Here is a 12,781-nt window from a genome sequence, read left to right as displayed (position 1 = left end):
GTGGTTGACTCCTTCACCCGCTCTGATATGCCATTTACAAACTCAAATGTGTTTGCCTTCCTCTCAACCACGCTCATGAGAGAGGGCAATGTGGGTGAATGAATTAATCGCGCAAGATTTTGGTCACGTCATAACAACAACAAGCAAGTTAATAAGTGTTTAATTGGGCCACTACACTCACTGCCCCTGGGAAGTATTGTTTGTTTGGTGCTCTAACAGTGTGACATCCTGTCATTCTTTAGTAGATTTCAATATAGTTGCAAAGCAATGGACGATTGAAGGAAATTTATAGGAGGAAATAAAAGAACATTTCCCAAATATTCAATGTTATACACTATACACTCAGGGTCATAGGTTATCTTGAGCTGCAAAGTAGCTGTATGTGCTGAACTGGTCAGCAGCCAATCACAGGGCAGATATAAGATGGGTTTTCATCCACCTATTTTTATTTTGAAATTTCAAGAATGGAAACGCCAGACATTCGAAAACAGGCCCAAAATTTGAAGAAAAAAAAAGTTTTTACGCTTGGAGGAGGTGGTTTTTGAAGCGTATCGAAAAAAGGAAAATGCGCATTTTGGCGATGGAAACCGTTTTTGCGAATAAGCGACTACAAAACCGGATACACGTCGCACGTTTTGACCGATACTACGTCACACGTACGTTTGTAGTCACAATAAATGGCGGATGATAAAGCAAGATATGTTTGGGGAGACGAAGAAACACGATTATTTTTATAACTAATTAAATAAATAAAAAAACATGAATGCAATTTTAGATGGCTTCATTAACATCAGCTCTCAATGTAACGATACACTTCACTTACATGCGGGAGGGAAGCCAACAAGACAAACTACTTCCGTTCAGTCCGTCGAAACCAACATTCCCACCTGGAACTCCCCATTGTCACACACAGTTCCGTCACTACGTCATCTCGCGGTGCATATTCGCAAAAAAAAAAAAAAAGCGGATGGAAACGGGCAAAAGTCGCATTTTCACAAAATTCACATAAAAACCTGACTATAGATAGAGATTATTTCGATGTGGGAGGAAGCCTAGTTCCTCTGACAGTTTAATTAGTATAATACTGCATCCACGGTAAGTGAACAACAGTAGTTTACATCACAGACCTCCATACAGGCCTGAAAGAACATAACAGTCGCTTTTTACGACGCTTGGTTAATATTTGGTTTGTATCTATTTCCAGGTATCCGTAATCTGGTCTACTCATGTCCATTTATCTACATCTAATTATTTTAATTAAAAGGCAGATAAGAGTCACAGCTCTTTGCACGCAACTTCCCCGCAAGCGTTGCCGCCAACATCTCTATCGGATCTTGTTAACTTGCAAACTTTTCCCAAACGGCCTCAAACACCAACTGGTACGTCGGTCGCAGCTATAATGAAATTCATCTCAAACATCACACACATTGAAGATGTGATTGTAGGGTTCCTTTGGTGCTCGTCTTCCTTCTTCTGCTGGGGGCTGTTTGACATTGAAGCTGAAAACGTTTTAGTATTTCACATTGTAATGATTAAATCCCACTAACTATCACACTATCGACTGTAATATCACTGCAGTTATCATTTTGCTGCCATACGGCTGTTTGAATGATATGTGCTTATATACATTAGGCAGTATATAAACAATATTTGGATACTAATTAGTGGCTAATGTCTTATAACTGTCTATAACATTGCAAACAATGAGTTGGTGTGTTTTGAGCAGATTTAATTGTATTATTATGACTTGAGCCGATTGTTGATTGCAATCTGTTTTGGTTTGAAGTTTATCATGGATTAATATGACAATAATAATAACAGTGTGAGAGTGAATAATATGATTATTTGTGTAAAGGTCTTCCCTTCATTGATACGGGTACAAAGAGTTTTGTTTAAGGTTTGAGAACTACAGTAGATGAATACAAAGAGACATATTTTAATTACAAACCCAAATCCCCAAAATTTGGGACACTATGCAATGTGTGAATAAAAATTGTGGAAGTGCCAAATTTTGATATTTTAGTCAGAATAGAACATAGAGAACAGGTCAAAAGTTTAAACTGAGAAAATGTATCATTTTAAGGGAAAACTATGTTGATTTTAAATTCCATGGTGTCAACTAATCTCCAAAAAGTTGGGACAAGGCCGTTTTCACCACTGTGAGGCATCCCCTCTTCTTCTTACAACAGTCTGCAAACGTCTGGGGATCGAGGAGACAAGTTTCGAAATAGAAATGCCGTCCCGTTCTTCTCTAACACGCGTCTCTCGAACTGTTTGACTGTCTTGGGCTTTCTTTTATGCACATTTCCCTTTATGATGCGCCAAATGTGCTCTAGAAGTGAAAGAAGTGGACTGCAGGCTGCCCATTTCAATACCCGGCGGGATCCTTTTCCTACGCAGCCATGATGTTGTAATTGGTGCTGCATGTGGTCTGGCATTATCGTGTTGTGAAATGCAAGATCTTCTCTGAAAGTGATGATGCCTGGATGGGAGCATTGACGATGCATTGACGATGCCTTTCCAGATGCGGAAGCTGGCCATGCCACACGCACTCATGCCACCCTATACCATCACAGATGCAGGCTTATAAACTGACTGCTGATAAGAGCTTGGGTTGTCCTTGTCCTCTTTAGTCAGTATGATATAGCGCCCCACAAGGTTACAAGGAAGTATTGCTGAGCCCTTCCTGTGATTTCCCTTCCAGTGCGCATTCCTGTTTGCTGTGCAGTGCCGTTTAAGGGTCCGAAGATCACGGGCATCCAGTATGCTTTTTCGGCCTTGACCCTTACACACAGAGATTGTTCCAGATTTTCTGAATCTTTGGATGATGTTATGCACTGTAGATGATGATTACTTCAACCTTTTTGCAATTTTTTGCTAGTAAAGACCTTTCTGATATTTCTCCACTATCTTTCTGCGCAACATTGGAGGAATTGGTGATTCTCTACCCATCTTGGCTTCTGAGAGACACTGCCACTCCGAGAAGCTCTTTTTATTCTCCAATCAAGTTGCCAATGGACCTCATTAGTGGTCTGAGTGCAATTGACTTATTCTCTTATTGCTACCTGTCCCAACTTTTTTTTTGGATTTGTTGGCACCATGACATTTACAATCAACATATTTTTCCCTTAAAATTATACATTTTCTCAGTTTAAACTTTTGGCCTGTCATCTATGTCAAAATATTGAAATTTGGCACTTCCACATAATTTATTCACAATTTGTATAGTGTCCCAACTTTTTGGGAATTGTCTTTGTGCAAACCCACCAGCAGCAGCAGACTGAGTAGTTTTAGCCACAGCAGAAGACAATCAATGTCAGAAACATTTGTGTTTAAATGACTGCGTGTCATTTACAATGCTGATATCCATCCATCGCTAATTTACAGGACGTGAGAAGAAGATCACAACGACCTCTGGCACAAGTCCGTTGTGGTATGATTTATTTATTTATTTATCTTGTGGAATTTTTAATCCATCCTTATGGGCATTCAACATTTCAAGTTCCTTGGTATCAACTATTGGCATGAACAACACCGATCTAAAGTCTTGAGCTGCCATGAGATGGTTAATTTTAACATTTTTTAACAGAAAATAATACATATGCAGCAGAAAACAAATAAGGGATGAAAATACAAAAGACAATACACTATTGCAGTATCAGGCAGAGGTAAATTCGGGTAGAATATACGGACGAGACAGAAGCAACGTGACTTCAAAATTTGAGTGAAAGTCCAGACACTGCTGGGACAGTTCAGAACGGACAGAATCAGATGACAAGATGGAAAAAGTCAGACAGGTACGAGGCTGATGCAGCAGCAATGAAAATGAAGCACGGGGTTGGGTAGGAGGGGTTCTTTTTGGGTGACGTCGGAAGTGGAACGCTGAGACAATAACCCAGATGAGATCAGAGGAGGAAAGAGACGATCTTTCCTGGGACAGAGATAGAGAACAACAAGCGCTTTTAAGCATCGTGAAGGGGATGAAAACATGCGGAGTGGGAGGGGAGAGAGTGAAAGTGCCATAGAGATCCCTTTATTGCCATGGAAAATGAGAGATGGGGGGAAGACAGATGAAGGAATGCAATGGAAGTGGACAGATATTAACGAGACGAAAAAGAGCAAAGGGCAAGTGAGATCACAGGGAGAGCACGACTGCATTATGTTCTTCATGGCTGCACTCTTCAATCTCGACATCTGTCCTTGTAGAAGATGTCATTTACAACTAAGACAAATAACAATAAGAAACATGCTAGTTTGCTCATTGTCACTGTCAATTGTCAAATATGAATCTAGTGGGAGGGTCACAAATGACAGCTAGTTGCTGTGTACTGACCCTGGAATAGTTGTGAGCTGCTTTATTCATGATACATTTTAAAAGCCTCACCCAAGTCATTTTGAACTTACTGTAGTAAAAGTTATGTTTCTTCTTTTTATATGCAAAGAGTCTCAGTCCCCCAGGTCGCAGTAATCCTCAAAAGTTGTGTGGGTGGGTGTGAGTCTCCCCCCAAACACATGTAAAAAATGACTTAGGCGTCCATGCTATACACCTAAAGATATTTTCGTAAAAATTGTGCATTGTAAACAATATTGGAATATCAATTATTATTGTACAGTCCAGTGATGATAATGAAACCCACTACTTTACTGTTATTGATTTGTGAAAAGGCACATTCCGTTTTACTTTTTGGAAACCTCGTAAGTCACAATTTGGTATTTAAGTATGTAGTTATTGAATAATTATTAAGTAATTAAATATGAATTAGGTATTACATAGATATTATGTAATTTCTTTTTTTTTTACCCCAAAATATATAATTTTGGTCAGTCTACACGTGTGGACGTTATTTTTACAAATAATTGATCAATCAAAATTGTTGAAAATGTTTTGCTCTCTTTTTGGGGGGTCTCCTGAAAAGTTTTGAAGACACAAAGTTTCGGCCTGTAGCCATCAATATGTAAATCAAACCAGAATATATACAGTTGTCATTCTTTAGCAATACTTTGTAAGTTTAGTTTTGTACAAAAATTCAAGCTTTGTTAGAATTCAACTGTAAAAAAATTCTTGCAACAAACACTATAAATTGTTCAAAATATAGCGCACATTATTTTTGCCATACTGATGCAAGAAAATAACTTTATAAGGTAAATTACCAAAAGAAGAATGATTTGTTTATGTTTTTTCTTGTCCATATTCTTCAACTCAGATGATGTGTGAAGCGCCACTCTCTTCTAAAGACTCTTTATGGCTCAAGTCATTTTAAACAACATGCCCTTTGTGATTCACCTTTGTGCATATACTGACAAGAAAATGACACAAGTCTAGGTTGGCCGCAATTTGTAGCAAAAAAACTCCTCTACACTGGTCCTACTTACACAGTACTCTGCACTCTGTGTATGTAGGTTTCACACGCCGCAGGTGAGTGTGTGTGGCAAAGCATGCAGATATGGCGTCATGGCGTGAGAGCGAGGCTACCTATTGGAGGTCGCACTGTTGTGACAGCTTTTAGCTGCTGCGCTTGCTCATGTTTTATCATAAGGGCTCTTATAACCCACAGGCATCATTATTTCAGGGGAGGATTTTTGAGTTTTTACAGGGTTGTGCAAAACTTTTAATAGTAAACTAAGGAGATTGTGGTGGTTACTGGCCAAATGAAATGTAGGCAAATATTGTAAAGTTGAGCAAAATAACTGAATTTAGTCAAGGGTGTTGTCTGCCTTTCACCTGGAAATACCTGGGGACAAGCAGGACGGATGGATGGATGGATGGACAGGCAAATGGATGGATGGATGGACGGCTGGATGGATGGACGGATGATGGATAAATGGATGGATAGATTATGGATGGATGGATGGATGATGGATGAATGGATGGATAGATGATGGATGGATGGATGGATGGATGGATGGATGGATGGATGGATTGGATGGATGGACGAATGGGTAAATGAATAAATGGATAGATGGGTGAATGGATGGATGATGGATGGATGGACAGGTGGAAGTATGTATGTATGTATGTATGGATGGATGGATGGATGGATGGATGGACGGACAGACAGATGGGTGGATGGATGGATGGATGGATGGACAGACGGGCGGGCGGATGGATGGATGGATAGATAGATAGATAGATAGATAGATAGATAGATAGATAGATAGATAGATAGATAGATAGATAGATAGATAGATAGATAGATAGATAGATAGATAGATAGATAGATGCTCATTTGGCAATATTTTTCAGGAGATTTTCCGTTTTTTTTTTTTTTTAAACGATCTATTTGTTATGTAGCCAAATGTTTACGCCTAACACTTTGTGAAGACAATGTTTAGTAGCTTTAAAGTATATTAAAAACAAGTATTGAATGAACGCTAAAACAAAGTTGTCCACACGAGTTGGTCCACTCAACTATATAGACGCAATTCTCAAAAAGAAGCACACAGGTGAATTAAGTTGTGTTTATTTATAAAATGTTGCTCCAGGATGCAGCACACTCAACAAATGAAACATTTACGTTTATTAAAATAGAGCTGTCTGTTTCAAAACAGCTTTTATCTGCTGTTGCAGGTTTGAGATTTTTTTCAGCAAATGTTTTGCTTTTGAGTCATCCCCATCTGAACTTGTTCAAACGGGTCCAACAACAAAAGATAGCAAACTCATTGTTCGACATTCCCATTGGCAAACATCCACAGAAGTATTCCTTTTCATCTTTGAGTTCACTTTTTTTGGACGAGAACTCAAAAGAGCTTTTTGTTAGAGTCTGGAAGTTTATAGACGAACACTGGGCAGCTTATATAAAAGGCTGTTTGGATTTTTCCTAATGATGTCTACATTGAAAATGTACTCCTTACCATTTTAACCTCAGGTTCTCTGCACTACAATTTCGAGCATCTACAGCAGTGGGCAATCTCGGTCCTCGAGGGCCGGAGTCCTGCAGGCTTTAGAGATTTCTCACTTCCGACACAAGCTGATTCCAATCACCAGGCTCGTTTTCAGGCTTATGCAGAGCTTGCTGATGAGCTGATCATATATAAGATGTGTTGGAGAAGGGTAACATGCAAAACCTGCAGGACTCCGGAACTCCATGCCCACCTCTGATCTACAGTAATTGTCACTTTTTCTGTTGTTTCCCTTTTTGCTTTATGTAATGTTCTTCTTCGTCTCCTCCTCAGGACTTTGACAGAGCTGCTGAAGCAGCCAGGCGAGGCGGGAGTTGTGGATGGAACCGGAATACACCACCCTATAGGGACCAACGGTATCTCGGCCAGGGCGTTACGCTCCAACAACGGTCAGTCCTCACAGTAAAGCTCACCCTCAAACTGACAAGACTGACTGAGGTGGCCATTTTTGTTTAGTACTATTACTTTTGTGTCATATATGAGGCGAAGTCAAAGTCCTGGAACCCAAGATGAACACTGCTAAGATGTTAGGAAAAATAATGATGTATGACCTCAGATTAACTCCGCATATTTTGTCCTTCCTTTAGTTTCGTTTGACTTTTTTGGTGACACATAATCCAAAATAACAAGCAGCCTCTGTAATAAGAGCAGAAGAATGAGAGAGGGGAAGTAGAACATACACTGGAAGTGATGAGAAATGAGCACACAAAGCAGTAATGCTTTTGTCATCTATTGTCAAAGTTAAGTACAGTGTACAGTCTCCATTGGTTAGCTGGTATGACACGTACTGGATAGGAAAGCACAATGAGAGGCGCCAAAAAAAAGCAGTGGTGGCAAAAGTAGTCACACATTGTACTTATGGAGAAATACAGAGATTTGTCTGAAAATGTCTCTTGTAAAATTAGGCCTAGCTCACATTTTTAATCTTTGTCAGATTCCATGCATACAACAGTTTTGCGTGTGGTAATCTCATCACAGCTCCCGCACACACACAAAGATTATCTTCCACCACTGGTCAAGAATCCAGTCCTCAGAGGTAAAGTGCTCATGTGATCACACGTGACTTCACTTAAACAAAGGCCACCAGGCACTTTTCCGGATTGCGCCGATGGCTGCCGAATGATTCCAAAGAGGGCCCGGAGACGAGAGCGTTGGTAATGTCTGCTTTGGAAAATAATCAGTGGGAGAGCTTCTTTGATTGGCTACATTCCGTTCACGTCGCAGTCAGCGGAAGCGACTCGCTCAGGAGACCTCGGCTTCACCCACACACATGACATTTTTTCGTTGTAAATAGTGAACATGTTCATTATTTAAAAATGTTGGGCCCTATTACCGCTTTGTCCATTAAGGGGAACATTAAACATTTCTTAACAACATGACATTCTGATTAATATTACATTTGTGGACTATGAGTTATATTCCCGCCGTTTTTATCCATCTCAGGGGGCGGCCATTTTGCCACTTGCTGTCCACTGAAGATGACATCAGAGTTGCGCAGGGCCCAATCACAGTTCACCTGTTTTCCGAAGCTGAGCCGTGATTGGTTGTTACCTGAGACCTCAGCAACTGTGATGTCATTTGGCAAAATGGCTGCCGTCCGATATCTTGCTGCTTAACTCATATTCCACTAACGCAAGATAAAACAGAATGCCATATTTAGTAGTAGTTAGAGTAGTTGCATAGAACATAATTATTTTTAAGAAAATTGGGTTGACTTCCCCTTTAAACGACATAAAGAGAGAGACAACGCAAGCACGGACTTTCTGTTGTGCAATGACTGTTTTGATTTTGGATTTCCCACCATCCTTCCTCACTGCCTTGCTTTCTGATTGGCTACATATCACTGTCTACAGGCTGCATGCTCATTTGTACTCAGGCCACACCACACACGGTGCGAAATCGGGCCAAAACAATCCATCATGTTGCATATCCCCGATTTGAGATGGAATTGGCCAAAACGTCCTTCCAAATGGCCAATATCAGTCCAAACACACCACACACAGCAGGAATATCTGTTAAAATGATCTTTTGGAGATCACCGTGTCCTTACGATTGTCGGGAGGGGAAAGTCGGGGCTAAAATCTGGCAAATTCTGCTGCCATGTAAACCGGGCTTTAAATTGGCACATACAGCATCTTTTAATTCTGGACTTCAAACGTATGCCTGCACCACAAATTCCCCTCTCAAAAGACTCACACTAGTAGTTTTAGGCTTGTTTTCTGTTTTCATTTAGGACGGAAAGAAATTACATTTTTTGATACATAGTTACTTAGAAGCTTTCTGTAACAGCAACTTAATTATTCCCAGTTACTCGCTTATAAATGTTATAAAACCACTGGATTAAGTTAACAGAAGTCCAAACCATAAGTTCACAGTGTTCTCACGAGAATCCCGGGAATGCTGGAGCCTATCCCAGCTGTCTTCAGGAAGTGAACTGGTTGCCAGCCAATCACAGGGCACACAGACAATCTAGGGACAATTCAGTGTTCAATATTATATATATATTTTATATATTTTTCGGAATGTGGGAGAAAAACTGGAGTACCCGGAGAAAACCCATGCAGGAACGTAGAGAACATGCAACCTTCAGCCAAAAAGGCCAGAGGCCGGATTCGATCTTACAACCTTTGGACTAGGAGGCATGTTAACCAGTTGGCCACCATGCCGCCTGCTATGAGCATATGTTTATAATTTAACATAAATTATTATTAATTTATTTAAACCAGTTAGGAAAATTATCATTTACAATGTCAACTATAGGGCTAAAAGAAAATTACAAATTAATAAGTAAAATCAATTACCAAACATACACAAAACATAAAATATTACAGTATGTTTTATATTTTAGTTGTAAATTTTACCTTTTTTGAAACAATACAAACAAGGTTTTAATCACAAAATAATTAATTTATGTTTTTAAGTTTTTATGTTTTTTAAAAACTAGTATAGTTCAATTTAATCCAAACTTTTTAGTACAAATTACTAATAAAAGCAAACAAAGTTACACCGTCTTAAAAAAGTTAAGTTAGTAGTTGTTTTCATCAAACTTTGAGTATTGTGTACTTAATCTATTTGATTATTTTGAACGTTCGGGTTTACAGTGAATATTAAGTGATTAGTATTTGTTATACAAGTGACAAACTACCCATTTCATCATTTTTGTGAAAGAAAGCCCGTAGTTTTGATGATTGACCATCTGGGTGGGGATTTTTTTAGACAAAAAAAAAGAGGGAAAATTTGAGTGCCTAATGCACAGCTTGTGATAACCAAGCCACAGTGCAGATCTGAAGGAAAATAAATATAAGACAGATATTTTCAGTGTTGGCCGGAGCGAATGCTTTCTGTATCAATAGAGCCCAATTGCCACTTCATATCCCAGTATGGGTTAAAATTGGACCTAAAACTCATCAAAGCAGTTAATAAATCTTCCTTAATTATCAGACGAATCAGAATATGAACTATTTGTTGCTCGGTATGCATATATTGACTCACAAGAGTCACGAAGGATAGTTACATCATCATCAAACATCAATACACGTTCATACAGAACCTGTATACGTTGATTCATCAATTTTTGATTGTCCTCTTCACATGATCACAAACGCACATGCGATGTTTACTTGCGCATGCAGACAATAGAAAAAAACTTTACTTTCATCTTCCCACCACGGCTTATAAACACATTTTGGCCTCATTTTCACCCCATGCTGTGCTTATTAGCACTCTTCTATCTTGCGCCTCTTTTCTTTCTTCCCCTGCTATTAAATTCTACCCTCTTTACTCCCCCTGCCTTCTCGCACCAATTTGTTGTAGTACTTTACTTCCATAACATCATTATCTGGTGAAAAATGTTTAGCCCTGTGCATTTTCCAATTAGGGCAGCATATCCTGCATATTGTTTTGTTTGTTTATTCAATGGGTCAGGGAGATGTACGTGGAGAATTATATACTAGAAACATTCATACTGCGCAATTTGTGCTTATCATTTCAGGATTTATGAACCTCTTTCCACTCACAAATTTTAAGCATTCTTTCTCTCTTCCTCACTAACTTGAAAGTAGGTTAGTTAAGAGCTCTCAGTGTGCTCTATTTTTAATGTATTTTTTAAACTGCTTATGTTTTACCACTGTAAGAATGGAAGCTTGTTGGCAGCAGTAGTGGAGGTACACAGTGAGGACAGTGAGGGCAGGAGGATGAAGTCTTCGAGATCATGCTGTGTCAGCTGTCTACGCGTAATTACCTCTTAATTAAACTAATTTAAATCCTCCAGGCCAAAGAGAGAGAGAGAGAAGAGACAGCCAGCCCATTAATATGTTGGAGGCCGGATTTTGAGATAAATAAGATGAAAGTTCTCTCTGACGATCACTGACAAGGATGATCCAATGTATTACTCACACATCCGTGATCCTGAAATACATTAGGCATAAGATGATGCACTTGCGGTCAGATATGGGCGTGGTCTTGAGGTGCTGAGAAAGAGTCATTGCAATCCAATTTAATTCACAGCAAGCATGTTACCGCAGTCTTTTGGAGCACATGACATAGTGTCTTAATTTGTCAACAAAATTAGTCACACTTTCAGTCAAAACATCCACCCATCCATTATCTGAACCAATTTTCCTCACGAGGGTCTCGGGCATGCTGGAGCCTATTCCAGCTTTCTTTGGGTAGTAGGTTGGAAGCGCACGGAACTGGATACCAGCCAATCGCAGGGCATCAGTCAAAATTAACCAAAACAGTCAATAACAACAACAACAAAATCAACAAACCAATCACCCCTTGACTCCTCCAGCGTGATACTGCAGGCTTCATGCATCTGTTTTTGTTGCCATTGGCGCCGTTTTCCATATTTTGAGCACATCATTGTCCCTCAATTTGTCAGTAAGGGGAGTGCAATTTGGGTCAAAATTATTCAGAACAATCTATTCTGAAATATGAATTCTGAAAAGCAAGGAACATACTATGCGCTGACATGATTATTGCAGTATAAAACTGTAGACAACCTCAGTTGTCTTTGGATTTGCCTCCCACACTTTGAGCAGATGATGCAAACATTACATTTTGGGTCGAAACAACTTAACAAATACACTTTATCCTGATTTGCTAATAGAGTGGTACCTTGAGATGTGAGTTGGATTCTGTCTGTGAACAACCCCAACAAAATTGTTGACAAAAGTATGTTCTATGCACCCCCACTAGCCTAAATAGCTTCTGGTTAATATTGTGTTAGTGGAATATGAGTTAAGCAGCAAAATTCAGCAGTGTTTATCAATATCAGAATAGCGATTTTACCACTTGTTGTCAAGAAAGATGACATGACGGGTCGCTCATGTCTCAGGTAACAACCAATCACAGCTCAGCGTCAGAAAACAGGTGAGCGGTGATTGGTCATTGCCTGAGCCCTGAGCAACTCTGATGTCATCTTCAGTCGACAGCAAGTGTCAAAATGGCCGCCTCCTGAGATTTCAAAAAACGGCTTGATTTTGCTAATGACTCGCATTCCACAAATGTAATATTAATCAGAATGTCATCTTCAGACTAGTGAGGTCACATATAACATTATTGTCAAGAAATGTTTAAGGTTGATTTCCCCTTTAAGCCATTCAAGTCTCCCCAAAAAAGCAATAGTCTTTTTATTTTTTTTATTTTTTTTTTGGGGGGGGGGGGGCAAGAGAGATATGGCTTTCTAATGTTTTACTTTGTATAAATATACAGTATTGAGATCAGAACAGTTTTTGCCCCCCAATTTTTTGCTTCAATACAATGGAGATCATGCTGCTCCTTCTGATCTGCACACCATGGCCACCTGGGGGCAGTATAATACAGCTATATGGATAAACATGATGAGCTGCCATCATGGTCCTGCATAAGATGCTAATTT

The 12,781-nt window shown here is 39.4% G+C and overlaps 1 protein-coding gene across 2 annotated transcripts in view; it reads left to right on the top strand.

The window, feature by feature from the left end:
- LOC144044643 (protein shisa-8) overlaps positions 1 to 12,781 on the top strand; it is a 101,442-nt gene that overhangs the window by 34,787 nt on the left and 53,874 nt on the right. For both annotated transcript variants that reach the window (XM_077559171.1, XM_077559170.1), the window contains one exon: positions 7,174 to 7,289. In XM_077559171.1, the coding sequence (XP_077415297.1) occupies positions 7,174 to 7,289 (116 nt within the window). The remainder of the gene's footprint in view (positions 1 to 7,173; positions 7,290 to 12,781) is intronic.

This window comes from Vanacampus margaritifer, chromosome 2 (assembly GCF_051991255.1).
Source record: "Vanacampus margaritifer isolate UIUO_Vmar chromosome 2, RoL_Vmar_1.0, whole genome shotgun sequence".
In the NCBI taxonomy this organism is placed as follows: domain Eukaryota; kingdom Metazoa; phylum Chordata; class Actinopteri; order Syngnathiformes; family Syngnathidae; genus Vanacampus; species Vanacampus margaritifer.
This window is presented reverse-complemented; position numbering and strand designations above follow the sequence as displayed.